General features: G+C 46.2%; 1 protein-coding gene across 1 annotated transcript; it reads right to left on the reverse strand.

Annotated features, from left to right (window-relative positions):
* Positions 1-11,156: 11,156 nt before the first annotated feature.
* Positions 11,157-26,813, reverse strand: AP5M1 (adaptor related protein complex 5 subunit mu 1). Its single transcript, XM_080985445.1, has 8 exons — positions 26,099-26,813; positions 21,489-22,137; positions 20,304-20,531; positions 18,956-19,095; positions 18,417-18,502; positions 13,355-13,470; positions 12,189-12,285; positions 11,157-11,290 (listed from the first exon to the last, which is right to left on the reverse strand). The coding sequence occupies exons 1-8, from the start codon at positions 26,164-26,166 to the stop codon at positions 11,208-11,210; spliced, it is 1,467 nt and encodes a 488-aa protein (XP_080841571.1). The 5' UTR covers positions 26,167-26,813; the 3' UTR covers positions 11,157-11,207.
* Positions 26,814-26,958: the final 145 nt, after the last annotated feature.

Below are 26,958 nucleotides of genomic sequence, written 5' to 3' on the forward strand. Positions count from 1 at the left end.
TTGCAGTCCATGGGACTCTCCAGAGTCTCCTCCAGCACCAGAATTCAAAAGCATCAATTCTTCGGCGATCAGCCTTCTTTATGGTCCAGCTCTCACTTCCATACATTACCTACTCTAAACAGAGCTATAAAAGTACAGTGGACGCGCGGGTTGCGATTTAGTGCTTCTGCGCATGGGCAACTGCCGAAACCCGGAAGTAACCCGTACTGCTGGGTTTTGGCGGTCCGCAACCCAAAAAAACGCTACCTGAAGCGTCTGTAACCCAAGGTATGACTGTACCTTAATAGTGGTTCCTCGGGTTACAAACGCTTCAGGTTACAGACGCTTCAGGTTACAGACTCCGCTAACCCAGAAATAGTACCTTGGGTTAAGAACTTTGCTTCAGGATGACAACAGAAATCGCGCAGCGGTGGTGCGGTGGCAGCTGGAGACCCCATTAATTAAAGTGGTACTTCAGGTTAAAAACAGTTTCAGGTTAAGAACGGACCTCCGGAACGAATTAAGTTCTTAACCCGAGGTACCACTGTACTTAGAATCATAGAATCATAGAGTTGGAAGAGACCACAAGGGCCATCAAGTCCAACCCCCTGCCAAGCAGGAAACACCATCAGAGCACTCCTGACATATGGTTGTCAAGCCTCTGCTTAAAGACCTCCAAAGAAGGAGACTCCACCACACTCCTTGGCAGCAAATTCCACTGTCAAACAGCTCTTACTGTCAGGAAGTTCTTCCTAATGTTTAGGTGGAATCTTCTTTCTTGTAGTTTGGATCCATTGCTCCGTGTCCGCTTCTCTGGAGCAGCAGAAAACAACCTTTCTCCCTCCTCTATGTGACATCCTTTTATATAATTGAACATGGCTATCATATCACCCCTTAACCTCCTCTTCTCCAGGCTAAACATGCCCAGCTCCCTTAGCCGTTCCTCATAAGGCATCATTTCCAGGCCTTTGACCATTTTGGTTGCCCTCCTCTGGACACGTTCCAGTTTGTCAGTGTCCTTCTTGAACTGTGGTGCCCAGAACTGGACACAGTACTCCAGGTGAGGTCTGACCAGAGCAGAATACAGTGGCACTTATTACTTCCCTTGATCTAGATGCTATACTCCTATTGATGCAGCCCAGAATTGCATTGGCTTTTTAAGCTGCCGCGTCACACTGTTGGCTCATGTCAAGTTTGTGGTCAAGTTTGTACTTCTGTTGATGCAGCCTAGAATAACATTAGCTTTTTTTGCTGCTGCATCACACTGTGATAGTGAGATAGTGCCATGGGGTGGGGAAATCACTTCATGCAAAAACTTTGTTTTATCAGTTGCTGTTTTTGGCAAATGATTCTTAGTCATCAGCACGTAAGACATAAGAAGTGTGAAGTGTACTAAACTGTGCTAGACCTTTGCTTTGGTGCCAGAGGCAGAAAATTCAAACTGCATCCTTCCATACGTTAATCAATATTGCTTATTTATTTATGGCATTTCTCTGGGTGGTGAACTGAAGGACCTCACTTTCAGGTGTAATACACAAATACTACTAAAAATCAGCAATACAAAGTACAAAACTCTTCTTTCTTTCTGTCTTTCTTTCTTTCTTTCCTTTCTTGGTACAAATCCCTTATAAAACACATAATGCCAGAGAAAAATCAGGAATCCTTGACAGGTGGCCCTCCAACCTCTTGTTAAAAACCTCCAAGGAAGAAGAGCCCACAACCTCTCTTGGGAGTCTGTTCCACTGCTGAACAGCTCTTACTGTCAGAAAGTTCTTCCAGATGTTTAGTCGGAATCTCCTTTCTTGCAACTTGAAGCCACGGGTTCGAGTCCTACCCTCCAGAGCAGGAGAAAACAAGCATGCTCCATCTTCCATGTGATCTTTGAAGATGGCTATTGTATCTCCTTTCAGTCTCCTCTTTACCAGGCTAAACATAGCCAGCTCCTTCAACTGCTCCTCATCAGGCTTGGTTTCCAGATCAACCACCTCTGCACACCTTCCAGCTTGCCAGTGTCCTCCTTCAGCTGTGGTGCCCAGAACCAGATGCAGGAATTCCCCTTCCCTAAAAGATTAGCTAAGGCCATGGGTAGGCAAACTAAGGCCCGGGGGACGGATCCGGCCCTATCGCCTTCTAAATCCAGCATGCAGGCAATCTGGGAATCAGTGTGTTTTTACATGAGTAGAATGTGTATTTTCATTTAAAATGTATCTCTGGGTTATTTGTGGGGCACAGGAATTTGTTCATTTTATTTTTCCCCTAAAATATAATCTACCCCCCCCCCCCGCCCCAAGGTCTGAGGGACAGTGGACCAGCCCCCTGCTGAAAAAAATTGCTGACCCCTGATATATAATGTCTGTGGCAGCAACTCTGTTCTGAAGCCTCCTAGGACTGGCATTTTATAATATATAACATGAGTAGGCAAACTAAGGCCTGGGGGCCGGATTCAACCCAATCGGCTTCTAAATCCAGCCCGCAGATGGTCTGGGAATCAGTGTGCTTTTTCATGAGTGGAATGTGTGCTTTTATTTGTGGGTTATTTGTGGGGCATAGGAATTCGTTCATTTTATTCCCCCCCCCCCCAAATATAGTCCAGCCCCCCCACAAGGTCTGAGGGACAGTGGACTGGCCCCCTGCTGAAAAAGTTTGCTGACCCCTGGCTAAGGCTCTCCCTCTTTCCCTTGCCCCTTGCAGCAAGTGAATGATGTGGTTTAGGCTGAGAGAAAGAGAGTGCCTGGGTCGAGTTCTCCCACTGAACTTCATGGACGTGTAGGGATACGTAATCTAGGGCCATAGCTCAGCGGCAGAGCATCTTTCGAATGCAGAAATTCCCTGGTCCAGTCCCTGGAATTTCAAGGGAGAATTGGGAGATGGATGCAGCAGGGCTTCTATAGGAGGCAAATCTTGCATCCGCGGGTTTCCACGAGGCATTTGGCTGACCGCTCTGAGAACAAGGATGCTGGACTAGATGGGGCCACTGGCCTGATCCTGCAGCCTCTTCTGATGTTCAGGAATATCCCCTGCCTGGAACATGGGAGAGCAGCTGCCAGTCAGAGAAGGCAAGACTTGAGTCAAATGAGGTTTGGCCTGGTATGATGAAGCTATTTCAACTCTTATTGGGAAAGGTCTGTTATTCAGGGGGTAGAGCCAAGGGGAAAGGAAGGTGTAGTGACACCCAGGGTGGGCGTCGCTACGTAGGGCGCATGTGCGGCATCGCTACGTGCGATGCATGTGCCGTATGTAGCGACGCCACACATGTGCTGTATAGCGGTTTGCCGCCGGCGCCGCTCCAGTGCTGTACAGACGGTGCCGGGATCCCTCTGTCGCTGCTACAGCCGCGAATGGATGATCCTCCATTCACGGCTGCAGCTGCAAGCAGAGGATCCCAGCACCATCTGTACAGTACTGGAGCGGCGCTGGTGGCAAACCGCTATACAGCGCATTTGCGGTGTCGCTACATACAATGCATGCATGCAACGTCACACATGTGCTGTGCCAGAAAGAGAACCAGTGTGGTGTAGTGGTTAAGAGCGGTTGTCTCGTAATCTGGTGAACCGGGTTCGCTTCCCCGCTCCTCCACATGCAGCTGCTGGGTGACCTTGGGCTAGTCACACTTCTCTGAAGTCTCTTAGCCTCACTCACCTCACAGAGTGTTTGTTGTGGGGGAGGAAGGGAAAGGAGAATGTTAGCCGCTTTGAGACTCCTTAGGGTAGTGATAATATCAAATCCAAACGCCGCCGCCGCCTCTTCTTCTTCTTCTTCTTCTTCTTCTTCTTCTTCTTCTTCTTCTTCATCCTGTCCATCCCCCTGCAGTGCAAGAAACTCTTCTTCTTTGGCGATCCCTCATAGCCAAGTAAGATTGTCTTCCATAAATACGGTTTTAACAATGAGTCCATAAGTGACTGTGGAGGCCAATTCTGGATCCACACGTCCTTCCACAGTGGGGACATTGGTTTCCGGGCAGGAGTTGATCACAGTGAGGGTTTGCCAAGCGTGCCTTCCTCTTAGCACGTTTCTTCCTTGCGTCCTGAGTTTGAGCATCTTCAAAGTCCATGACACCTTTGGTAAAGGCTGTTCTCCAACTGGAGCACTCGCAGGCCAGTGTTTCCCAGTTCTCAGTGTTTATACTACATTTTTTTAGATTTGCCTTGAGAGAGTCTTTAAACCTCTTTTGTTGACCACCAGCATTACGCTTTCCATTTTTAAGTTTGGAATAGAGTAGTTGCTTTGGAAGACGATCACCAGGCATCCGCACAACATGACCAGTCCAACGAAGTTGATGCTGGAAAATCATTGCTTCAACACTGGTGATCTTTGCTTCTTCCAGTACACTGGCATTAGTTCGCCTGTCTTCCCAAGTGATGTGTAAGATTTTTCAGAGATACCGTTGATGGAATCTTTCGAGGAGTTGGAGATGGCGTTTATAAGTGGTCTATGTTTCACAAGCATATAGTAAGGTTGATAGTACAATAGCTTTGTAAACAAGCATTTTGGTTTCGCTGTGAATGTCCCGGTCCTCAAACACTCTGCACTTCAGTCAGGAGAAAGCTGTACTTGCAGAGCTCAGGAGATGATGGATTTCGGCATCAATGTTGGCCCTTGTGGAAAGATAACTGCCTAGATCATACATGACAGATGGCCAACCAACCTCTGCTTAGGCCGATCATCCAATCTTAACACAGTGGAGGGCAGCCCTACCAAGAACTGGATGACTTGCTATTTTCTGGGGTTGGGGTCCCTTCCAACTCTACAATTCTATGAATATATGACCAACCAGTTCTTAAATTTGAAATCAAGATTTATTAAGAATCATCTGTCTGTCTGTACACACCCACGGTAGGGCTCCAAACTCCACAAACGATGCACCCTGTTATGCTCACCCAAGGTTATCCTGGGCTTGGGAGGGGCAGATTTGCCCAGATCATAATTCAACCCAGTGCAATCCTATGTGTGCCTACTCTGAAGTGAGCCCCACTGAGAACCATAGGACTTACTCACTGCGAAGGGTGAGCAAGATCCTGCTTAAGTGATCCTGGGCATTGATTTATTTCACTCCTTAGCTACGGGGTGTTGGTGAGGAGACTTAAAGAGGGTATGTAGTGGACTGCATTGTTAAAGCTATGGTTTTCCCAGTAGTGACGTATGGAAGTGAGAGGTGAACCATCAAGATCACCGAAGAATGGATGCTCTTGAATTGTGGTGCTGGAGGAGACTCTTGAGAGTCCCATGGACTGCAAGAAGATCCAACCTCTCCATTTTGAAGGAAATCAGCCCTGAGTGCTCACTGGAAGGACAGATCGTGAAGCTGACGTTCCAATACTTTGGTCACCTCATAAGAAGAGAAGACTCCCTGGAAAAGACCCCGATGTTGGGAAAGATGGGAGGGCACAAGGAGAAGGGGACGACAGAGGACGAGATGGTTGGACAGTGTTCTCGAAGCTACCAGCATGAGTTTGACCAAACTGCAGGAGGCAGTGGAAGACAGGAGTGCCTGGCGTGGTCTGGTCCATGGGGTCACGAAGAGTCAGAAATGTCTAAACGACAACAACGACTGTAGTCTATGAGAGCTTACCCCAGAATAAAGGGGTTTGCATTTAAGGTGCCGCAAGATTCCTTCTTGTTGTAAATATTTACATCTGGAAGGTATGAAGAGGCCAAAAGCTTCTGAAACTAGGAAGTCTAGTCCAGTATGTGCATTAAATGGTAATAGTTCATGGTTGCTGCCCATAGGCATTGGGGTTTCCCAAAGGCTTTCTAGAAATTTGTGTTGATCCCTTGGCTTCTCCTGGTAGGGCTGGGAATGCCCCCTGCCTGGACTCCTCCTGGAGAGCCTCTGCCAGTCAGTGTAGACTAAGCTCGGTGGACCAATTGGTCTTAGGATAAAGTAGCTTCCTTCAAGGGGAAAGCTGTGGTTGGGTGGTTGGGCATCTGCCCAGCATGCAAACATCCCAGGTGTAATCGCAAGAATCTCCAGGTCTCCAGGGCTAGAAGTGCTGCTGCCGGTGCAGTGTAGTGAATACTGAGCTAGATGGAACAATGGTCTGAATCAGGGTAATGGCAACATCCTGGATTCTTTACCATCTTTCCATTCTCATGGGTTTCATTCTTCCAAATGTGTCTGGAGGAGATCATAAAAGGTGTTTGTGTGTGGGTCTATCGCGGCCATAGAAAGGCATTCTTATTTTTTTTATCGGGTCCCCCCCAATGTATTAGATAAGTGTTTCGGATTGTAAATGTTTGGTGCATTCTGCATTTTTTTCAAAATTTTCTGTTAAGTCGCTTAGAGATGCTTTGTAAAAAGCGGTGAACAAATGTACTCATCATTGATATAACGATGACAGAATACCTAGAAATTCTATTTCTGATCCTTTTCAAAGGAGGGAACCCCCCCTTTAGGGGATTCTGCAAAATTCTGCAACCAACACAAGAATCTTCTAGCTGCACTGGATCTCATTGTGATGGCGGGTGATTGACAGGTGCCCAATGATAAAACTTTGGCTTGCGAGGCTGATCGTGATCAGGATCCGGCCTGCGGGCCTAAAAATGTTCCCTATCGCTGCTTCTCACAAACGTCTCAAAGCAATCGGACTTGACCTGCAGCCAAACGGTGAAATGGAACTTTGCTGAGTCTTGACATAGATCAATTTACTGCAGAAGCAATTCAGAGAAACCTAATGCATGCGAGACTGTAAAAAAGAAATTGTAATTATAGACCTAGTGTGGTGCAGTGGTTAGAGTGCTGGAATAAGACCTGGGAGGTACAGTGGTGCCTCGCAATACGACATTAATTCGTTCCGCGAATTTTTTCGTCTTGCGAAGCACGAAATCCCATAGGAATGCATTGAAAATCAATTAATGCGTTCCTATGGTCAAGTCCAAACAAAGCCAAATTTGGTACAACAAGAGTTTATTAAGTGCTCTTTAAAGTCACACATACTGTAAAGAGCATTTCAAAATTCAAACCCAGAATTTTTTTTAAAAAACAGCAGAGTTGCCCAATGGTCACAGAAAATCATAAAAATGCAGGGAAAAAAACCACAAGCTTCCAGATTCTTGCAAACCCCTCCCCAACACCAAGCCCTTGAATTCCAAACACCCCAACCCAAAATCCAAAGCCCCCCCAAAAAAGTTTTAAAAGCTTAACTTACCAAATGGCTGCAAAAGGTTTGGAAAAGCTTAAAAAATCACCAAAGTCTTTAAAAACCTCAAAAAAGGCTACTATGTACACTGCGTTCTATGAGTTGCTCCTCGAAGTCAAGTCGCAACTGTATTAACAGTGCTAAGAAAAAGGAAACAAACTTGCAAGACGTTTTCGTCTTGCGAAGCAAGCCCATAGGGAAATTCGTCTTGCGAAGCAGCTCAAAAAACGGAAAACCCTTTCGTCTAGTGAGTTTTCCGTCTTGCGAGGCATTCGTCTTGCGGGGCACCACCGTACCAGGGTTCAGATTTCCGCTCAGCCATGAAGCTCACTGGGTGACCTTGGGCCAGTCACTATCTCTCAGCCTAGCCAGCCTCGCAGGGTTGCTGTGAGGGTACAATAGAGAGGGCAGGGGAGAACCATGTATGCTCTTTGCAGGAAGGGCGTGATATAAATGCAATACTAAAATTAAAAGCTAACAGTGCAGTTCTATACACGTCTACACAGTACGTCCTGCTGAAGGCGAGTATAGGATTGCAGGCTAGTTAATTTTCTCCCTTCGGCAAGCTCCTTTTGAGACACTGCAAGCCGAAAGCAGAACAGCAGCATGTGGACAGCTACCCCCCGAATCTTAAATAAGCATCTGCATTGCCCAAAACAAATCTGGAAATTGAACTCAAGTGAATTTTATGCATTTGGATTCTGGCTGCACATTCTGTAAAAGGTTGTTTTTTTAGTAAACCCAGAGCAGCCATTTAAGGATCCTGGCTATTTCCACAATTCCTTACTTCCAACTGTTCAGTTTGGCCACCTGTGTTGCTTCCTGTTCCAGAAAACGGCTGCCAGCGTTATCTCAAAACCTTATGTATTTTGCTAGCTGTTTCAAAGCAGACATTCAGAGATTTTTTTTGGGGGGGGGGATTAATGACTAATAATTTGCATTTTTGCAAAACTACTGCTCCTTGGGTTAAGGAACCGAAGGAAGTTATGCTAAACTGGAATAAGAGACTATACATTCCTAAACTGGTAAAAATGTGAATTCCGATTGGCGGCTTTCACTGTTGGGTTGATGACAAGCCTTCGCCGTCTGACTTCAAGAACGTCCCACTTCCTTCATCTTTTGGCTGTCTGGAACCATGCTAGGCTATGTGGCAGGTGTCTGATTCCCTAATCGTAATTTTTGACACTAAACAGAATTTGCCCATTGCTGTCTCTAGAAGATGGCTCAGGGTCCCAAGACACCCTTATGCTAGCAGTTCATATTCGCCACCAACGCAGTGTGTGTGTGTGTGTGTGTATATCTCTGCAAAGAATGGCTATCAAAGAAAATGAATAAAATCCATATTGAGATAATTTTTTAGAAAGTGATTGAAGTTTTAACCCAAGAAAGGACTCTTACGAGTTTCTTATAGCTTAGAATAAGAACGTGTCAATCACGATTTAGCTTCTGGAATTGGAATCTCTTTGAAATGCAGCTGTTTCTTCTTTAATTGTGGCAGCAGACTCGGAAGAAAAGAAAGGTCCAGCCTTCAAGATGAGTCAGGAATACAAAATAGCTCCGGATTAGTTGGGGAGTTCAAAGGTCCCTAATTACACTAAGGAGTTCCCAGACACAGAGAAAACATTAAACAGGTCACCTACCAAATGGGAAACAGACTTTTGTCTTCCACCCCAACCGCCCCCCTTACTTTTTTTGTTTTGTGAAAGAAATTATCTTGAAAAGATAGGTTTCTAGACGGAATCAAAAGCAGCGCTGGGATGTCCAGCTGATCTCCTTGGAATGCACACGGGGTGCTGCCTTTGTCCTGCGACGGGAGGAGAGTTTACCGCAGAGAGCAATGGACTTTCCCCTCCCAACAGGCGTCTCAGTCTGCTTGGCGCCGACCGACGGGGAGTCTCCTTCTTCTTCCTGCGCACCCCTGATTTCTTCTCCTGGGGAATCAGCTGCTCATTCCCAGACTTCTTTCGCCTCTGGCGTTACTTTGGCCAATCGCTTTCGAAGCCAGTGCGGCAAAGCTGAGGAAGGGCGTCGGAGAAGATTTGTGGCTTGGTGGCCGGGCACCTGCTTGGCTTGCAGAAGGTCCAAGGTTCAGTCTCTGGGTAGGGATGGGAGAGAAGCATGCCTTGCCTCCGGGATAGCCACTGCCAGCCAGCGCAGGCAATATTGCGCTAGGTGGACTAAGGGTCTGACTCAGTAGAAGGCAGCTTCTAGTGTTCCTATGGCAGCACCTGGAACAGAATGATACATCGGCCACCTGCAGTGGCCCAGCCCAGGAGCCATTTAGCAACTGATCTGCACCTTGTACAGTGGAGCCTTGGTTTTCGAGCGTCTCGGAAGCCAAACAATTCGGAACCCGAATGCTGGAAAACCGGAAGTAATTACTTCCGTTTTCAAATGCGCCTCGGAAGTCGAACAGCTTTTGAGGTGCGTTTTTCTCCCCCCCCCCGACTTTGCAGCCACCACATTGATCCTTAGTTTTTGAACATTGAACGGTCTTCCGGAATGGAATACGTTCGAAAACCTAGGTTCCACTGTATGTGAAGAAAGTGGGTACCGTTTTTCTCCCTGTCTCGTAACACTAGGGACATCCGATGGGAGTTGAATGATGGATGATTCGGGACAGATAACAGAAAGTCCTTCTTCACAGAACTCTCTCCCCCAGAAGGCAGTGAGGCCAGGCTCTTCTGTCCTCATGTGCGTACACAGTGTTATACACACATATTCTAACTACCAAGAAGCAAACTAATGTCTGCATACAGGTGGTATCTCCTAGATGGTATCTTTGAGAAACAGGGGGTTTTAATTTCAGCACACCCTGGCTGTCCTTTCAGAAGTTTTGCCAGGCAGTCTTTTTTTGGCTGAGCATCATGGCTTGCGCTAATCAATCTCCTCTTTATGATGCTGAACCAGCCGTCAGATTGGTATCTCAACCTGAGCACTTTTTCAAATTATAGTTTTTGAAACTTCTCCCCATACACAATCACTGATCTTATTTATCACACAGCAACACAGTTAAACAAAAGTCAGGCCATTGTGCTTGGTGATGAAAGGTGCATTTTGTCTCTCCTTTTGTGCTACTCTCCGGGGTCCCAAAGTTTCCCCCCACCTTTCGTAATTTTGCCCATTTATCCCTACAGCCTGCTAAAACCGTTTCCTGTATTCCTGAAGATACCAGTGAGTATTTTTTTAAAAAATGCAGAATTAGCATGCAGCTTTTGTGACTTCTCTGTTCCACTAAATTTGGAATAGTTTGTTCTTCTGCTTTCTGGGTTTATATGGAAGAGGAGCTTGGAACCTGTTAAAGGTGGTCAGAATGTTTTGTAGCAGAATCTGACAATCTATGGCCTTTTAAATGGGGGGGGGGGGCAACTGTTTCTCATTATGTTATGCATTTTGTGTTTTTATGCTGTAAGCTGCACCGTGACCTTTGGAAAAGGATTTCACCCCTTGTCAACTTGCACCGACTAATGTAATAGGCTTGTAGTGTTACCTTTAGGCTTGCAGATTTAAAGATCCATTTCAAGAAGCACGAATCGAGCCGTGAATCAAAGACTTTGCTCTGTTTTTCCTAATGGATGAACAGCCCTGGAAGGAAGGCCAGCTCTAGAATTCCAGTGGTACAGCGCCAGACTGCAGTTGCTCAGTGGTGAGTGAAAGGCACTCTGCACGCACACGGAGTTACTCTAAAAACAGTATTACTTCATACAGGTTTCTTTACAAATGGGCTTGGCCAAAGGGAAGAGATGGTTGTACTCAACAGGAGGTTAAAAAGACTAAGGTCCACAGCACCTGCAAGAGCCCGCCCCCCCCAATAAAGATCTTACTCCACAGCATTCCTATATCTAGATTTCTAGAAAGGCAGGAGGACCAGTTGCAGACCACTGAGGATGTGTTGGTGGCGAAAGAAAGCCTACAATGTCATTGACTACAGGTAGCTACGAAAGGGGTGTGTGGGCTCACAAAACAATAAACAACGCTTAAGCGAAATAAGGATGTTTGTTGTTTCCCCCCAAACACGGTCTTAAATAATGAACAGATCAGTTAAAACATTTCAGTACTTTTTCCCATTTCAAGTACAAAATTGAGGGGAAATTAGAAAAGTAAAGTTCTATACACTACAGGTGCCGGGGCTTTGGAATTCCAGATGTAGTAATCTGAAGAAAGCAATTCTCGAGCTGAAATTAAAATAAACACACACACACACACAGAGGGGGAGAGAGAGAAATAAGCTACTATACAGTATCTCAAAACACACAAAAGCACAAATGATTAAAATTACATTTGAGATTGTAATTTCATCATTTAAAAAAACATGTTTATACTAGACATAATAACTAAATCATATAGTTGAAAGCTACATTTTGGAGCGTGTTGGCAGCAATATGCTGATGGTCCACAGCTCTATTTCTCCTTTACATCTGCGCTGGACTAGTGTCTTTCCTCGGTAATGGGACTGGATGAGAGCCAACAAACTGAAGCTCAATCCAGGTAAGGCTGCAGCTCTGTTAGTGGGCAGTTCCCTAGACCAGATGGGTGGCAGGTGCCCAATTCAAAGTGCTGGCTTTGTCCTATGAAGCTTTAAATGGCTCAGGGCCGCAATACCTAAGGACTGCCTCTCCCCATATGAACTAACCCAGACCCTGCAATCAACACCTGAGGCCCTTCTTCGTGTGGCCCCTCCTCGAGAGGTCAGGAGGGTGGCAACACAAGAACGGGGCCTTCTCTGCAGTGGCTCCCTGCTTGTGGAATGCTCTCCCCAGGGAGGTTCGCCTGGCACCTTCATTATATATCTTTAAGCGATGGGCAAAAACCTTCCTTTTCTAATTAAATCTATGGCCTTTTAAACTGCGTGTGTGTGATTGTTTCTGTTGCATTTTTGTGTTTCTATACGGCAAACTGCACCGTGATTATCGCACGACAGGTGGTGTAGAATTTAATTAATAACAATAATGATAAATTCTGCAGAACGTAATTTTGAAATGGAGGCCCCAGGGCAAGTTCACCTATTTACACCTTGCTAAAGGTGTCCTTCTGTTTTAACGTAAAACCAGCGGCAGATGTGACCCTGCTCACCTGTACTGATCTTTGGTTTTCCTGAGGAAAAGACCTGGATGGAATGCTGGTCTGTGTAACATCCGGTCAGCGTGAAATCCAGGATTCTAAAATAAAGCTAAGCGCAGCCAAGCAGAAAACAGTAAGATGTACAGATCCTCATGTCTGCTCAAACACCTCCCTGTCCCCATCGACTAGGTAGAATATACCGTATTTTTCCGTCTATACGACGCCCCCATGTATAAGACACCGCCCCTATTTTTGAGGACTCAATTTTAAGAAAATGAGAGGAGATGGCCCAAAGTTGTTGAGCTTCTCCCCCCACGCAGCTGCGGGCAGGAAACACTCCCTAGATCATTTCCCGCGCACAGCGACATCGGAGGAAGTTGCGCTCCCAACCGGCTGGCTGGTGCGCCGCTTCTCCCCCGCCCCCAATGCCACTATCCATGTATTGGACGACCCTAGTTTTTTGACATGATTTTTGAGTCAAAAAACCCCGTCTAATGCACGTGAAAATATGGTGTACCTAATCTTTGCACGGGGACACGGGTGGCACTGTGGGTTAAACCACAGAGCCTAGGATTTGCCGATCAGAAGGTCGGCGGTTCAAATCCCCGCGACGGGGTGAGCTCCCGTTGCTCGGTCCCTGCTCCTGCCCACCTAGCAGTTCGAAAGCATGTCAAAGTGCAAGTAGATAAATAGGTACTGCTCCTGCGGGAAGGTAACGGCGTTTCCATGTGCTGCTCTGGTTCGCCAGAAGCGGCTTAGTCATGCTGGCCACATGACCCAGAAGCTGTCTGCAGACAAATGCCGGCTCCCTTAGCCTATAGAGCGAAATGAGCGCACAACCCCAGAGTCGGTCATGACTGGACCTAATGGTCAGGGGTCCCTTTACCTTTACTTAATCTTTGCACAAGGAGGTTACTTCCTACAGCTAGTGAAGGCTCTCACACCCCTTGAACTGTTTTGGTATTCCTGCACATAAGTGAGTAGACTTGGATGACAGGAACGGAAAATGCCAGTGTCCCTCTTGTTTCCTAACATCCACCCATATGCAGGTTGAAGGCCCTTACAAAGTTTCTTGATGAAAACAGTGCGCAAGTCCGTCCATTTTTTGGGGGGGGGGGGCGATGACGACACACAACTGCACGATTAAGACCCAGCTTCTCTTGAAGCTGACGACTTACTTTGATGTAAGTGGTGTTTCCAGTGCACACAGGGTCAATCTGCTGCTCCTGACTCAAGGTGCCAAAAGTCACAGTTCCAGAAAGGGAAATTTCCAATGACTTGGGGAATTTTTGTCCTTTAAAAGAAAAAGAAAGGTTTCAGAGTTGTGACACTAGCAATAGCATTTATGTAAGACTTCTAAGAAGGGACGCGGGTGGCGCTGTGGGTTAAACCACAGAGCCTAGGACTTGCCGATCAGAAGGTCAACGGTTCGAATCCCCGCAACGGGGTGAGCTTCTGTTGCTCGGTCCCTGCTCCAGCCAACCTAGCAGTTCGAAAGCACATCAAAGTGCAAGTAGATAAATAGGTACCGCTCTGGCGGGAAGGTAAACGGCGTTTCCGTGCGCTGCTCTGGTTCGCCAGAAGCGGCTTAGTCATGCTGGCCACATCACCCGGAAGCTGTACTCCGACTCCCTCGGCCAATAAAGCGAGATGAGCGCCGCAACCCCAGAGTCGGTAATGACTGGACTTAATGGTCAGGGGTCCCTTTACCTTTACGACTTCTAAGAAGGTGGGGGGGGGTGAAGCCCAAGATTTGGAGCCCATGAGAACCAGCTCCTAAAGGGACCACTTGTAACTTGAGAGAACTGTTGGGACAGCCCCACCTGGGGTATTTTAAGTCCTGAGCAAAGGCTGAAAGAAGCCCAGCCCATTGATCTTTAAATCAGTCACCCTCCCCACTTCCTGTCTGGTTTAAACACATGGATCTGGCCACACCTGCACCTCTGCTTTGGACCTAAATCCAGTTTACAGGCAAATACTGCCCCAATGCTGTGAAGAAGAAGAAGAAGAAGAAGAAGAAGAAGAAGAAGAAGAAGAAGAAGAAGAAGAAGAAATTTTAGGAGTAACTGTTAGTGGTTCCCCATGGCTTGAATACACAGCTCATAACCAGCAGGAGCTCTGTGGAACTCCCTTCCAGTTGAGGTCAGACGGAACCCCCTCCCTGTTTATTTATTTTATTTCGTAAAATTTATACACTGCTTGATTGTAAAAAAGAACCACACACACACACAACCTCAAAGTGGTTTCAAAAAGAGAAAACAATAAAACCAAGAAAAACGTGTAGCCATACTTTAAAACGTACAAAAATTAAAATACTGAGACAGATTAAAATTTCCTCAACTTTCCAAGCTTGTTTCTAATAATGTTTTTAGCAGGTGCTGAAAAGAGAATGGGGAAGGTCTCACCAGGCAGGGAGGTCCAAAGTTTAGGCACCGCAGCACTAAATGACCGAGTTCTTACAAATGCGGCACCTTCAAAACTTACTTTTTTAAAAAATAAAAAAATTGGCAGGCATTTTAACTGAATTCAGATTTTAACAAATTTTTGTCTTATTGTATTGGCTCACCAGTACGCTACTCCGAGACAACTGTGAGTAAGTGGTATACAAATTGTTGAAATAAATACATTGCATCATTTAGAATTGACACCTGACATTGGAATATTCCAGGCGCTTCGCATTGTTAAGGTTTATTTCAGTCCCCCTTACAGCAAGCTTCATAATGTAGGTCAGTATTTTTTATCCCCATACTGCAGATGGAGGCAAGAAGGACTGAGGCGGATAGAATTGTTTGTGGTTTGCCTGAAGGCAACATAGGAAGGGGCTGCAGGGCATAGAGGGAATTCGACAACCAAGAGGAAAATATCCTCAGGTGCCATTTAAGATTTTCCGAGGCTGAGCCAAGGTTTTAAATTTTGGCTAACCCAATTATCAGAATAAGCAGTTCCAAGAATTAAGTGTCCCGTATCTGACAAATGCAGCTTGGGAACTTGTTCACAAAGTGAGACACCAGTGATGCTAATAAAGCACAATCCAGCTCTTTTCGTGGGAATCAGAGTAAACGGGAACTACAATAGGCCTGTGAAATAAATCAGACCGAGTGCTGAGAATTATTTGCTCAAGCCTATTCAAGGAGTCGCTGGCCGCACATGACATCATGGGCTGTCCTCGGAGTTCGCTAGATGACATCGCGGGAGACCGCTGCCTCAGGAGAGCGAGGAAAATTCTTAGGGACAACTCACACCCTGGCCACCACTTCTTTAATCTCCTACCTTCGGGCAGGAGATACAGAAGTATAATGAAGATGATTTACAGGTGGTACTTAACCCCAGTCAAGCTAGCAAAAATCTATCATCTGCCAGACAGTAAATGTTGGAAATGTAAAGAGACTGAGGGTACATTTTTTCACCTTTGGTGGACATGCCCAAGGATTAAGGCTTTCTGGGAAATGATATATAATGAATTGAAAAAGGTATTTAAATATACCTTTCTGAAGAAACCAGAGGCCTTTCTTCTGGGCATGGTCGGCCAATTGGTACGAAGGGAGGATAGAACTTTTTTTATGTATGCTACAACAGCAGCAAGAATACTCATTGGGAAGTACTGGAAGACACAAGAATTGCCCACCCAAGAAGAATGGCAGATGAAAGTGATGGACTACATGGAACTGGCTGAGATGACTGGCAGAATTCGAGATCAGGGAGAAGGGTCGATGGAAGAAGATTGGAAAAAATTTAAAATATACCTTCAAAAATACTGCAATATAAAAGACTGTTAGAAAGAGGTTGGAAAAAGAAAATTAGGTCGTTCTGGTAGATATGATATAAAGGATTAAGTAAAAATGAGTTGATGAAATTGATGAAATAGAGGAGGTTTAATCACATTATTTAAATTTTAAAAATACGTAAATGAAAATAAGGTTAGAAGGATTTGCTGGAAATACGATCTGAACTAGAATACAAAATTGGGAGGTGAGAGGAGGTCATGGAAATAAGTTAAAGGGAAAAGGTTATGTAAAGGTTTAATTTGTTTTTGTTCTATTTTAACTCAACACATTTTTATATTTTTTGTTTTGTCTTCTTTTTTACTATTTTTTATTGTTCATTCTTTTCTTGTTACTTTTTGCTTTGCTATGGTTAAATTTTCTTTGTATTTTGTATGGTTTTTCTTTCTCTTTTTTGTAACTTTAAATTTGGAATAAATATCACTTAAAAAAAAACAAAAAACAGAAGCATAGTCAGCGCACAAACAGGTTAAAGAACAGTTTTTATCCGTGGGCTGTTGGATGGAAAAATAATAGTGGTGTAATTGACTTCTGACAAGCACACAGAGCGCAAACAAGACTGAGTGTATGTGTGTGGGGGGGGGGCTCATTTAATTTCACTGCACACAGGTGGTGTAGTGACAATAAAGGTTTTTTTACTATTATTATAATTATTATGATTACGATTATTATTATTATCATACCTTGGGTTACAGACGCTTCAGGTTGCGTTTTTTTGGGTTATGGACAGCCGAAACCCGTAAGTACCAGATTGGGTCACTTCCGGGTTTCGGCGGTCATGCATGCACAGAAGCGCTAAATCACGCTTTGTGCATGCGCAGAAGTGCAGAATCCCAACCTGCGCATGCGCGCAACACTGCGGGTTGCAAATGTGCATCCCGCATGGATCGCGTTTGCAACCCGAGCGCCCACTGTATGATGATGATGATGATGTCTCCATGGGGACCTCTCACCCCAAATCCAGCTTTCTGGCTGGTTTTTCTTTAGATGTGGTGATAGAAGCTCTTGCCACCCCACCCCCCCAAAACTGTGTTGCCTCCTGTCCACCTGCAAGACGCATCTGCTTTAGGCTCAGTGGCAGAGCATATCTAGGGGTGCTGGTTGAACCTGTGGCATCACGGATAACAGGGACCCAACTGAACTCCCTAGACAGCCGCCGCTACTCTGCAGGGTAGGGCTTCTTGCAGGCACAATCTCACCAGAGGGTCTATTCCACAGGATGTCCATTCCACAGCTTGGCTGTGAGTGCTGGAAGACCAGCTCCCTGCTTTGCAGGCCTTTTCCCACCTGGCCTGGGAGGGCAGGGCCCGGACTGACTCCAGCTACAAAAGCCGAGGCTGCTGAACTGACTCTTGGGCTGATTGCTTAGGGAGTTTTGATATTGATTTTTTTTTTTGTACCTTTATTTTGTACCTTCATTATGATTTATGTGGAAATTTGGTTGTGTACTTTCTGGTGTTTTCTTTTTTGCTTATGACTCCTTCTCTTGTGTTTTGAATTCTGCAACATTCCCCCCCCCCCCCCACGAGCATAGTTTTAACTATGGAAAGGCAGCATAAAAAGAATATGTTGCATGTATGTAGAAACTGGACCTTTACAGTGGTCACACCTATACTTTGAAACTCCTTCCACTTACAGGCACCAATTGTCTACTGCCCTTTTGGTGCCTAATGAAGACCATCAAGGGGATATTCTTATCCCAGTCTGCATCTGCATTGGCTCTGATATTGCTTCTATATGTGAAATTATTTTTTACAATGTTACTGTTGATGTTTTTCTCGTTGAACCACTTTGAGATGCTTCATAGGAAGCAACTCTTCAATGAAAGGTAATAAACAAAATCTGTTTGTGGCCGGGCCAACCCAGCCGGGTGGGCAGGATATAAATAATAAAATTATTATTATTATAAATTTAAAATGTCCCAAGGCTATTCTTTAGGCACATAGGAACCAAACAGAGGAGGAGAAAGGCTAGTTAAGGAGAAAGCAGGAAGGCAGAGCAGAGAATATGGAGGAGAGGGGCTGTGATGGCCGAGAGGAGGGATAGTGTCAATATTTTATGAGTGCGCCCTTCAAACACACTAGCTAAATAACCCTAATGATATTTCTGTGGGGAAGGTCAGAATTATCATTGCCCCCACATTACAGGAGGGGAAACTAAGGGCCAGTTGGCTGCTTAAAATGGGATGTACGGAGATTTTGCCTGAGATGAGAGCATGCCTGGCTTGAGTTCAGAGCTCACACTCTTGGCCACCAACTCTGTGCTAGAGAAGTAAAAGAAGTCCTGGTTGGCAAAGCCCACCGGGAGGGAAAGGGCTTTAATGAGGACTTGGCTGATCTTCCCATGGCCCAAGAGTGGATGGAGCAGCCAGCAAGGTGGCTGTGGTGCCTTTTCAAACAAGTTCAGTACGCAACCATCCTTCAGTAGGAAAGGGGGGGGGGGATAGGTTTTATCTTACCTATGACCCAAACCAGCAAGCTTTTCTCTTTTGCCACCTCCAGCTGGCCGTAGCTGAGCTTGTATTCCAGGTGTGTTATGGGTCCCCTGTCGCCAACAGAAGAACAAACCCCGTTACAGCAACCTGGGGCTTACCTGGAACCCCTTCATTAAATAACCAGTAACAGTGCACAGTTCTTGTACAAGGTGAATTTGGTGCAAGTTAAACATTTGCACCAGGAGACAATGTAAGCAGTAGCCTTTGTAACTCCTCCGTTATAAATTGTTCCAGCTGTAGGGCGAGTGAAGACACCTCTCCTATTTCCATCATATCGGTAAAAGGTGAACTGCTGGTCCAGTCCTTACTCATTACCCATTGTGATGACTGAGCAACATCTGGAAGGTCAATCGTTTCCCAACACTGGGCTAGATATGATGTGTCCTATGCTCTATTTCAAGCCTTGTCCCAACGACAACTTTTACCTGCACCCAAGAAGGGAAACATGTTGGTTCTTGAAAATCCCACTCCCAGAAAAGAGGGGACAATTGCATGATTCTCACCTGTTGAGAAAGGGAATACGGGCCTCACAGTACTCAAAAGTGTTTTTCACACTTTCATGAAGCTTCAGGTGAACTGTGAACTTCCACTGTGACTCTTCCTCTTTTAGCTGATAAAACCCCAAAATTGGTGGAACAGGCACCTGAGCGAGAGGAGAGAGAGTTGAATTCCTTATATTCACATTTTAAAACCATTCTTATGCGTTTTATCAATTGGTGGTTGTAGGCTTTTTTATGGTTGCAGGTTTTTCAAGTTGCCCAGAGGCCTCTTTGGAGGCATGATAGAGTGCAAATTCCAGAATAAAGTAAAATAAATAAAATTAAAATGGGCTGACAGCTTCCAGATGTCAGATATAAACTCTCTGATTGCTAAACAGTAAGATAATTAGGCAGAAAGTGCTTAATTCTGATGGAAAACAGGAATTAACAACTCATTTGCAAGCTAGATTCTCTAAACCACCGATCAGCAGGGTGCTGGAAATATTTCTAGGATGGAGGCCAAAAACTTGCCCAATGCCACACTCAAAGCATGTAATGAGATGGAGGGCCATTGCTAACTCGCAGATTCCTTTCAGAGAGACAGAGATGAGAAGAGACCAGGCTTTGTTATGAGAGACCATGTTATTATACAGGAAGGTGTGATTGTAACTTTGCCTTCCATAGATGTAAATCTCTGTACGTGTGGCTGCATTTAAAAACAGTCCAGAAACCACAGTTGGTCCGGGAAAGGGGCACAAGATTATTAACCGGGACTGATAATTTGATGATATTGCACCTGTGATGTGTCAGTCTGACAGCGCCCAGCTTAAAAGTGTTGCTTTTAACCCTTAAACTTCACATTACGTGGTGCCATGCTGTAAATAAATGAACCAGAACAAGACGGGCACATATGATAAGTATTTTTCAATGGATAACTGATCAGGCAGGCAGGCAGGTCTCTTGCTTCTGCAGCCCTCATAAATCCGGTAAGTGTGCCAGCCCAGATTCTTTCCTGCTCATAGAATCTTAGACTTGCAAAGGATCCCAAGGGTCACTCAGTCCACTCCCTTCAATGCAGGAATTACAGCTAAAGCATCCATGACAGATGACCACCATCTTCCCTCTCCCCCCCGACGCCTTCCTTCTCCGGATCAGGTCCCGATCACTGCCACTTCATCACCAGTGGTGCCAGCTGCTCCTTATCCTCACCGCTGTTGCTGCTCACTTGGTCATCCTCACCAGGCCAGAGGATGGGAGAACAGCAAGGAGGAGGAGGAGGGCCAGGGGATCTTGGCGCCTCTTGCTGGGGTACCGACTCTGGCAAGTGCCTGACCCCGCTGCCGGATTAACATTGCAAATCGTGCAGCCTTACCTGGGAAGTATAAAAGCACAGGTCGAAGGGGTCTGCAGGAGGTATTAAAGGGAATTTGTAAGGCCCGCTGAAGGCAGAGTCGTCCATTACGTCAACGCTGCTGGAAGTCAGAACGGCGGAGTCGAGGGACGTAACGCAAGGGTGGGCCAAAATATCCTGGAGAGGAGAGCCGTTGGCAGGGAGGTTCAAGCTGATGGTCACGTTGGGAGCCGTGCCTTCGATGTCGCACTTCAAAGACAAAGAAAGAGAAGTCTTCAAAGCATCCCTAGTTATCCATGAGAACGGAACAGACCTCCTTAGAGAACGGCCCACTTCACAACCTCCTAGAAAGGCTTCCCTTTAAATAGTTAATAGCTATAATAGCGGGGACTCGGGTGGCGCTGTGGGTTAAACCACAGAGCCTAGGACTTGCCGATCAGAAGGTCAGCAGTTCGAATCCGGGGTGAGCTCCCATTGCTCGGACCCTGCTTCTGCCAACCTAGCAGTTCGAAAGCACCTCAAAGGGCAAGTAGATAAATAGGTACTGCTCTGGCGGGAAGGTAAACGGCGTTTCCGTGCGCTGCTCTGGTTCGCCAGAAGCGGCTTAGTCATACTGGCCACATGACCCAGAAGCTGTACGCCGGCTTCCTCGGCCAATAAAGCGAGATGAGCGCCACAACCCCAGAGTCGGTCACAACTGGACCTAATGGTCAGGGGTCCCTTTACCCTTTAAGAGGAACCTCCGACCTTCCAGATGTTGCTGACTATAACTAGAATTGTATTATTGTTTTCATTACTATTCTTACTATTATAATTTATTACAAGTACAACCTACAATGTCTGAACTGAGACAGTGTCTCTCAGCTCACAGGGCTATTATGAGGATGAATAATGCAAGCACCGCAGGATGAAATCTAAACACTGAAAAATGATATCAAAATTAGCAGTGGCATCTTTTAAGTCTTTATTCAGCTAGCGAAACTAGGAGGGAGGTACGCAAGAGCATATCTGTAAAGCAAGATTTTCTGTTTGGTATAGTTCACAAATCTAAAAAAAGAAGCATTTCCTCTGCGGCATGCTGAAGCATTAAAAATATTAGGTTCAGCTTCCCCATATGCCAAGATAAAAATGAGCTGAATTTTTGCTTTTCCAGGGGCATTCATGTGTCAAATAGGTTAGAGAGATTTGTGCCAGAAAGTGTCTCACCTTGCAAGTTACAGTTCCATAAACCTGCCACATGTCTGACACATCCCTTTTGTCATACTGCACGGACTTGACTTTTTCAGTAATGCAGACATTAACTTGAGGCTTTCCCTTGTACATGCTGGTTCTCCAAGCTGGTGGTTTCTGAGGATGGCTACTTGGAGCAACGTGATTGTTTTCCAATGACGAGCCGTTCAAGTTCATATCCAGCGGGGTGCCAAGAGGACAGCTCTGCGTAAGCAAGCCTGGGAGCTGGCCAATTTTGGAAGTCCTCTCTGCTTTACTCTTCTGGCTGGAGTTCATGAAAGCCAGCAGCCCCGACAAGACCGCAAAAGCCTGAGAGACCCCACTGATGCTGATGAGAGGTGGGCGTGGTGCCAAGGGCTGCTCCACCAATGGGAGGCCGACGTAAACCAACCCGCTCTTTTGGAAGGCCACCACAGGCCAAAGTTCTCCGCTTTCGGTCTGAAGGGCATAGACCGAAGTCTTGTTGATTCGGGAGCAGCCATCCCTACGCTCTATGAAGCTCTGGTCTTCATCGGCCAGTCTCAGTTCGAAAAGCAGTGCTTTAAGGAAAGGGCCGTCTTCAGGCACGGCCACATAACTTGCTCTATTGAGGCATATTGCTCGCTTTTCAACCGTGGGGTAACGCCTGCAATGTGGAAGCACACAGGTTGCAGGAAAGTTAACATTACGTTGCTTGAGACATTCAGCCCAAACACTGAGGCCCAGCTCCGAGGGCCTTCTGGCAGTTCCCCCACTGTGAAGTTATAGGGAACCAGACAGAGGGCCTTCTTGGTGGTGGCGCCCTCCCTGTGGAACGCCCTCCCAGCAGATGTCAAAGAGATAAATAACTATACAGCTTTTAGAAGACACCTGAAGGCAGCCCTGTATATGGAAGTTTTTAATGTTTGATGATTTATTGTGTTTCTTTATCTCCTGAAAGCCAGCCAGAGTGGCTGTGGCAACCCAGTCAGATGGGCGGGGTACAAATAATAAAATTGTTGTTGTTGTTGTTGCATGCTCCAAATTGGTCTGAGCTGCATGGCACCAAACTGACCCAACTCCTAAGGGGTTGGTTCACCAAGCTGCTTTTACAAGTCACAAACGAGGTGGAGGCTCCATGAAGACACCTATCTGCACAATGGCTGTTTTGGTACAATCCTTTTCTGGGGAGAAATCACAGCATGAATCAGGCCATTGTACACACAGGCCTTCATCTGAAGTTCCACTTCACACAAGATGTTATCTATGCCCAGGGGAATGAGGCTTTGCAAGCACTCCAAGGCTTGAGTTGTGACCAATACTTTGGCAAACCTGGAGCCCTGCCTGTTTACGGTTCTATTACCAATAAAACAGACAATTCACTTGTTTCTGTGCTCATGTCCTTTTCCAGTCCCCTAAATTTGAGAAACCTTTACTGCTGTTTGTAGGCTCCGATTCATCAACTGATTGTCAACTGCTTCTATATCTTCCTTTATTAACTACAGCTCCATGGTTAATTCTACCCTTATTCAGAGGAGTAAAAGAAATATCAAACCCTTGTAATATCCACGGGAGAACAGAAAAACCCTTTTTTATATATTAAACAATTGGATTTAACTACTACGTTGTACAGTAATTATTTTTAAAAGACGCCACTGTCAGAAGCTCAATTTCCCCCCATCAAAATTAATTTAATTCCAAATATCAAGTTGACAGTGTCACTTTAAAGTACAGTAGGAATGAACAAAAGGGGATAATTGGCATTATGTGGAATCGGTGTTTGAACCTGGCATGGTGGAAGGTTTTTATTTGTTGTCTCTAATTCCCATTTTGGCTGAAGGATGGCTGAAGTATTCCTGAGTCTACAATGCAGACTACAATTACTGCTGAACCTCAACAATCACAAGCACAGTTTGTGTAGACATTTTACAGAACTGGCACATGCTCTTTATGTTTCTCTTTTTAACTCTCCCAATGCTCATGCGAAAGTAACAGAGAAATGCGAGTGAAAGTGCGTGCAATGTTCACATGCTCATCACGACTTTGTATACTGGGATAGACCCTTCTTCTCCCCACATCCATAACATGGGCACTCCAGGCAAACTCTTCCCCTCCTTTCTGAGGAAGCAAAATTAGGTACCTGCATGACGGCACATCCATGTGCCACATACAAATTTTATGCAATGTCACATGCACGGCGATTGGAGAGGCGCTCGCCACTCCTCCACCATGCAAAAGCATGCCTGAAACCCTAGACAGCTGCTGCCAAACAGTGTAGACAATATTGAGCTATGTGAACTAATGGTCTGACTCAGAATAAGGCATTTGTTCCTATGTAAATGCAGGACAGAAGGGACGTGGGTGGCGCTGTGGGTTAAACCACAGAGCCTAGGACTTGCCAATCAGAAGGTTGGTGGTTCGAATCCCCGCGACGGGGTGAGCTCCCATTGCTCAGTCCCTGCTCCTGCCAACCTAGCAGTTCGAAGGCACGTCAAAGTGCAAGTAGATAAATAGGTACCACTCCAGCGGGAAGGTAAACGGCATTTCCGTGTGCTGCTCTGGTTCGCCAGAAGCGGCTTAGTCATGCTGGCCACATGACCCGGAAGCTGTACGCCGGCTCCCTCAGCCAATAAAGCGAGATGAGCGCCGCAACCCCAGAGTCATCCGTGACTGGACCTAATGGTCAGGGGTCCCTTTACCCTTTAAAAGCAGGACCCAGGGCAAGTAGCCCATCCAAGGTTGCCAAGAATTTGGTCCCCTTGGGGAAACAGGAGGAAAATGGTATAATATTGGAGGCAGAGTACACATTATGTTTAGGACACAATGTGGTTTCTGAGGTCTTTCTCTGCAATATGGAGGAACATGTCACCAACCTGTTTTATACATTGTTCGGAGTGTTGCTATTCCAAATAGCCACTCCAGAAAAACGGGGAAGGGGTCCATGATTCTGCTTGCAACTGAGTGTGTTCCACTGTTTTCTGCTAAGCTCCATGAGCTCCAATCTCTTTTTTTCCAGCCATGAAGCTGGAGAGGAGGCAGAGCTCATAGTCAATTACACTGGCCTTTGGAGCAGCTGAGACACAAACGCACAGAGCAAGTTGCCACTAGGGTTTTGTGATTGCAGCCTTGAACTGGTGACAACCACATTCAGGAAGACAATGCTGTACTAGAGAAATAATGCTAAATAATTGCCTCCTGTGGGCCCCACCAATGTACCTCACCACCCAAAATACAATGTTACTGTACTGTGTATCCGTCACACAGAGGAGCCACTATCAATACAGTGCGCCCGCAACGTATGCACATTTAACTTATGCACATTCACCTTTACGTGCAAATAATAAAAAGAGGGTGGATGTCCAGGAAAAAAAGTCTCTGGCGATCCTACCCACCATTGCACCCAATGTCTTTTGACTATATGCGATTTTGGCTTTAGGCGCAGTCCCCAGAATGCAACCTGTGCATAGGTTGCAGGCTTACTGTATAGGAAGAATATAGGAAGCTGCCTTATTGCCCAGTATTGTCTTTTCCCAAGACACTATAGAATTTCAACTGCCATGACTTTCGAAAAGGATCTTGGTAATTGTAGCTCGGGTTTGTTAAGAACGCTATCCCATGCAGACGCTCCAAACTACAATTGCCTGGGATCTTTGGGGAGAGGGAATGTAGTGTAAATAAGCCCTTTGTTTTCAGATGCCTTGGCTCGCATGCTAGGAAACCAAAATCACAGTAAGTCACAAGTACGGAAGCTGTACTACCCAGGACAGGATGGGGTTGTGCAGGGTTGTTAAGGCAGCAGAGAGCATTGTTGGCTGCCCACTCTCCACCTTAGAGCAGATTTATGCCACAAGGTGCCATAGGAAGGCACTGGACATAGTAAAAGATCCATCGCATCCTGGTCACTGTCTCTTCGAGCTCTTGCCGTCGGGACGGAGATACAGGACGATGAAGACAAGAACGAGCCGTCTTAAGAACAGCTTCTTCTCCAGAGCGATCTCGGCCCTGAATGGGAAGCCCGGACTTTGAAAGTCATCTAATCTCCCTTGCTGTATTATACTGTATTGATTAATTAGAGTTTTTATGGAGCAGTCAAGTAATTTCGTTGTCCCCGAAGGGGGCAATGACAATAAAGATATTATTATTATTATTATTATTATTAATGTCATTGGTGGGCTGGTTCCTCTAAGGGAGATCACCCTCAGTCTTTATCTCAAGCTGGCAATCCCAGGGGAAACTGGGCAGGAGAAAGGCTACGCAGGAACAGCAATCACAGAAGTTGTGGTGCATCAGTTCTGACTATTCGCCCATCCAGCCCAATGCTGTCTACTCTGACTGGCAGCAGCTTTTCAAAGTTTCAGGCGAAGGAGGAGGGTCTTCCTCATCGAATCTGCCCAATCTATTTTGACTGCAGATGCCCAGGGTTGAACCTGGAAACTTCTGAATGCAAAGCACGGCATTCTGTCATCGAGATATGACCCATCGCTTACAGAGATGCTCCTTACGCGATGGCTCAACTCACAAGAGGCCGTTCTGCTTCACAATGGCTGAGAGAGGGCAGGGAAACAGCCACTGGGTGGTGAAAGGAACATACTGACCAGCTCTTACGTAGGTTCACTACAGCATATTACCTGGAAAACAGCACGGTGGCACAGGACCCTTGTTCGTGGCCGACGAGCCAGAGTCCCCTCAAGGCCATTGCGGGTGGCTTAATGGATCGCAAAAGATCGCAAAGGATCACCACGTCTAGGAACTTCTCCTTGCAGGCATCATTCGGGTGCCAAGGGAAATTTCGGATCCGGAACCGGCCAGCTCCTCAACCCCAGAGCCACTGCTAGCTTCTCCCCTGGATGAGCACCGCGGCTCCCCTGTTCCTCAACCAGAATTTGGCCCACAGGTTAGGGCACCCCTCTCACCGGCCGTGCCCCAACCCCAAACCTACTTAAAAAACAACAACCACCCTCCAAAGGTTCGCTTCCCCGGGGTAGCAGGCCTTCAAAAAGTCGCAGGCGCCCCAAACAACGCCCTAGCTTTGCAGATCAGCAAAGGCGACGCTCCAAAAGCGGAGACCCCTACCAGTTCCAGGCTGAGGACCCCCAACCCCACTATCCCCTTGCAATGGGAAGCATGCACCCTAGTTGCACCCTTGCAATCAGGAAAAAAAAAGCAGACACAAGGATCCAGATCTCTCTCTCCCCTTTTCTGTCCCAGAAGCTCTTGCAGTGCAGAGAGTAGGGGGTCAAGGCACCCCTTCCCCTATTCGGAGCTCCCCTATTTAGAGGGTCTTCCGACCCCTGGAGCAGATGCCTCCCCCCCCTCCCCCCCCAAAGCCCTGCCTTAAACTCCCCAACAGTCTTTCAATATATGGAATATAAATATATATATATATATTCTCACCTTCCTACCCTTGCTACCTGAAGGAGACCCCCCTCCCCACTTCGCTCCGTGGGACACCCCCGCGCCCCACTTTTCAAAAGCCCCCCCCCCCAGA

Source organism: Podarcis pityusensis (genome assembly GCF_964106645.2).
Source record: "Podarcis pityusensis genome assembly, chromosome: 1".
Taxonomy (NCBI): Eukaryota; Metazoa; Chordata; class Lepidosauria; order Squamata; family Lacertidae; genus Podarcis; species Podarcis pityusensis.